Raw genomic sequence first — 3627 nt, forward strand, 5'->3', positions numbered from 1 at the left:
CACTGGAGTAGGCTAGTACTAAACTGAAAGAAGATCATACTGTTGTGTTTCTGTAATTAAACCAAAATTGTTCTCATTACATATTACAAATATCTTGTGTTTTGAAATAATGGTTATTTGGACTGAAAATGTTTCACCCAGACGTTTCATCAGTTATTTGCGATTACACAGTGTTGGGTAAGTTACTCTTAAAGGGGTCATATGATGCGATTTCAATTTTTCCTTTCTCTTTGGAGTGTTACAAGCTCTTGGTGCATAAAGAAGATCTGTAAAGTTGCAAAGACTAAAGTCTCAAATCCAAAGAGATATTCTTTATAAAAGTTAAGAGTCAGCCACGCCTACCTAAAACGGCTCGTTCTAACACACCCCACATGTCTACGTCACGATGTGAGAAGATTTGCATAACGCCGCCCAAACGTTCACGCAAAGAAAGAAGGCGTAACTTATTCTCGCTGTATTTTGTAAAAATCGACGCGTTTCAGAAAGGCGGGGCATAGAGGAGAAACAATAATGTACAGTATGTGGAAAATAATGTGTTTTTTTAACCTTAAACCGCATAAACACATTTCATTACACCAAATACACAAAATAATGTTCTTTTTAGCAACATCATATGACCCCTTTAAAAAAAAATTACTAGCTACTTGAACAGTGTCATTAGATTACTGTAGTAATTACTCATTCATTTCATAAATTATTCTTGAACTGACCAAAGTATTTAAAGGGAGAAGTTTAAAAACATATTTTAACATTAGATGTTAACTTTTAATGTTAAATCCACTATTGTTTTATATATAATTGTTCTATAGTCTATACAGTATTTAATGAAAATGCTAAATTACTACTGTGCATTCAGTGTGTGCACTTAAAAAAAGCACACACACTTGTGTGTGACTTAAAAAAAAATAAATAAAAAAAAATAAAACAAATCCTCAAGGCTTTTATTTTGAACGTGCTGATTTGAGCGTACAGTAATCGTGTCTTCCTTCACGTTGTTTTTAGCACTGCTGCTGAGGGTGATTTAAATGTTATTGTTAGCAGGCTGATTTTCAGCAAACAGACAGATGAAAGTGCATTGAGACACGCTTCAAATACGTGACAAGGAAGCACGTTCACAAGTGAGCAACGGTTTGTACGTGTTTTGTGTCATCACGTGACAGTAATACTGCGTTTATTTGGGTACATTCTGTCTGGAACGGTCTAAAGATTAGCCATGGTTTGCCAACCGCCATTAAATCCTAAAAGAAGAAGAAGAAGAAGAAGAAAGATTAGCCAGATTGCTAACGTTAGTCATTTTGGGTACATTCTGTCTGGAACGGTCTAAAGATTAGCCAGATTGCTAACGTTAGTCATCTCAATGCAATTAAACAAATGGTGTATTATCCTTCCACCACTATACAAACCATGAATAGTGTGATTAGTATTTTTCATTTTAAGAAGAGCACAGCTCATGTCATAACGTGTTTATGTTGTTGTTATCAATGTTTTGGTTGTGGATGGCTGGTGTTGGGAAGATAGAAAGATAGTGACAGTCAGTTTGAATGTTTTACTATGTTGCATACGTGTGAAAGGAAGAGAGGAGACATTTGATCCGACAGCCTATCATTCAGTTTTTTTAATGTACCTTTTGTGATGTGTTGCCGCATGTGCATCTGCATCTGCATTCGATGCTCTGCTGAGAAATAAAGCAGATGTTGTGAGTATTTTGGGGTGACGGCCGCTCTCTGTGTCTCAACCCAGAACAAATCTGAACAGGCGGAACTATGAACGATGCGGATTCATCCTCAAGGAAGCATGCGAGTTCCCGAGAGCTACAGAGTGAGTGCAGGCGCTCTAATCACAGTACATGTGCTTGTGAGCCGATGACGGGATACCTGCGAATTAATTATTAATTATTAATCAGTGTGAATGAATCATCTTTCTTCAGCTCCCAAGAATGAGGATGGTTGTTATCAATGTTTTGGTTGTGGATGGCTGGTGTTGGGGTGATTGAAAGATAGAAAGATAGTGACATTCAGTTTGAATGTTTTACTATGTTGCATACGTGTGAAAGGAAGAGAGGAGACATTTGATCCGACAGCCTATCATTCAGTTTTTTTAATGTACCTTTTGTGATGTGTTGCCGCATGTGCATCTGCATCTGCATTCGATGCTCTGCTGAGAAATAAAGCAGATGTTGTGAGTATTTTGGGGTGACGGCCGCTCTCTGTGTCTCAACCCAGAACAAATCTGAACAGGCGGAACTATGAACGATGCGGATTCATCCTCAAGGAAGCATGCGAGTTCCCGAGAGCTACAGAGTGAGTGCAGGCGCTCTAATCACAGTACATGTGCTTGTGAGCCGATGACGGGATACCTGCGAATTAATTATTAATTATTAATCAGTGTGAATGAATCATCTTTCTTCAGCTCCCAAGAATGAGGATGCCTATGAAATCTCCATTCCTTTTGAAGACAACCACTTTGATGAGCAGGGAGGCTTTTACAACCAGAATGACCAGAACTTTGATGGTCAGTTCAGTTTATTGTCCTACTATTGTTTTAGGGGTAACACTTTATAATAGCTTTTATTTATAAATCATTAACAAACATTATATAATGCTTAACAGATCATTGGTTAATATATATTCACATAGCTAGAAATATGAGATAATATTCTTGTTAATGTTTACTAATGAACTTACTAAATGATTAACATATGATTATTTATAAACGTGGCTGCCGTAAATCATCATATGATGCAGAAGTCAGGCTGGGTATTAATACAGAATTTCTGTTTTCCCTGCAGGTAATGATTCCAGGAGTTTTTCTTGGAGAAGGAGAAGAGAAAATGATCGGGGTAAATCGATACTTCTTTTACTTTCTACGTTAGACTAATCTGTGCTATTTTAATATCATTTATACTGTTATAGTTTTCATTAATATTTTGAATTAGCTTTTATTTTTAGATTTTTAACTTTCATTTTCATTTTAGTTCAACAGGTCCCTCAATGAACTGCAAGGTGGGTCTCAAAGTTTACTTTTTTTAACCTGTATTTGCCGTACTTTGTCATTTTGGTTTAAATTATTTACTGTATGTCTACAATAAGCATATTTACAGTTTATCTACAGTTTTTCATCATTCTTCATAATTTGATCCCATGTATTGTAGATAATGTGTAGTGGTCCACCAATGTGTCTGATGATCATTGATGATGGTGATCAAATCTTTTGATGTAAAGGCTCATGCTTAAATGACTGAAATTCTAAAAATAAAATGAAAATAGTAAATAAACATACATTTTATAAGAAATTCTTACAAAATCTCTTACACAACTTTTTAAAATTTTAATTAAAAATTTTTTTAAAAATGTCATTCATTTTAATTTGAACATTTAAAGATTTAATTTTTTTGGTCACTACATAATTCCCATACTTCCATGTATGTTATTTCATAGTTTCCATGAGTTTAAAGGGGTCATATGATGCGATTTCAAGTTTTCCTTTCTCTTTGGAGTGTTACAAGCTGATTGTGCATAGATAAGATCCCTGAAGTTGCAAAGACTAAAGTCTCAAAACCAAAGAGATATTCTTTATCAAAGTTAAGACTCTGCCACGCCCCCCTAAAACGGCTCATTCTAACACGCC

At 35.4% G+C, this 3627-nt stretch overlaps 1 protein-coding gene and 1 long non-coding RNA gene across 2 annotated transcripts in view; both read left to right on the forward strand.

Moving 5' to 3' along the window:
* Positions 1 to 971: 971 nt before the first annotated feature.
* LOC107744714 (uncharacterized) lies at positions 972 to 1944 on the forward strand. Its single transcript, XR_001640516.1, has 3 exons — positions 972 to 1128; positions 1741 to 1818; positions 1928 to 1944. It is a non-coding gene; the product is annotated as an uncharacterized LOC107744714 (long non-coding RNA).
* Positions 1945 to 2791: 847 nt separating this feature from the next.
* LOC107744702 (coiled-coil domain-containing protein 106-like) overlaps positions 2792 to 3627 on the forward strand; it is a 4551-nt gene continuing 3715 nt past the window's right edge. Inside the window, exons 1-2 of the mRNA XM_016558522.1 lie at positions 2792 to 2839; positions 2975 to 3002. Coding sequence (XP_016414008.1) covers positions 2792 to 2839; positions 2975 to 3002 — 76 coding nt within the window. The remainder of the gene's footprint in view (positions 2840 to 2974; positions 3003 to 3627) is intronic.

Source organism: Sinocyclocheilus rhinocerous, unplaced genomic scaffold, assembly GCF_001515625.1.
Source record: "Sinocyclocheilus rhinocerous isolate Xijiao unplaced genomic scaffold, SAMN03320098_v1.1 scaffold498, whole genome shotgun sequence".
Lineage (NCBI taxonomy): Eukaryota > Metazoa > Chordata > Actinopteri > Cypriniformes > Cyprinidae > Sinocyclocheilus > Sinocyclocheilus rhinocerous.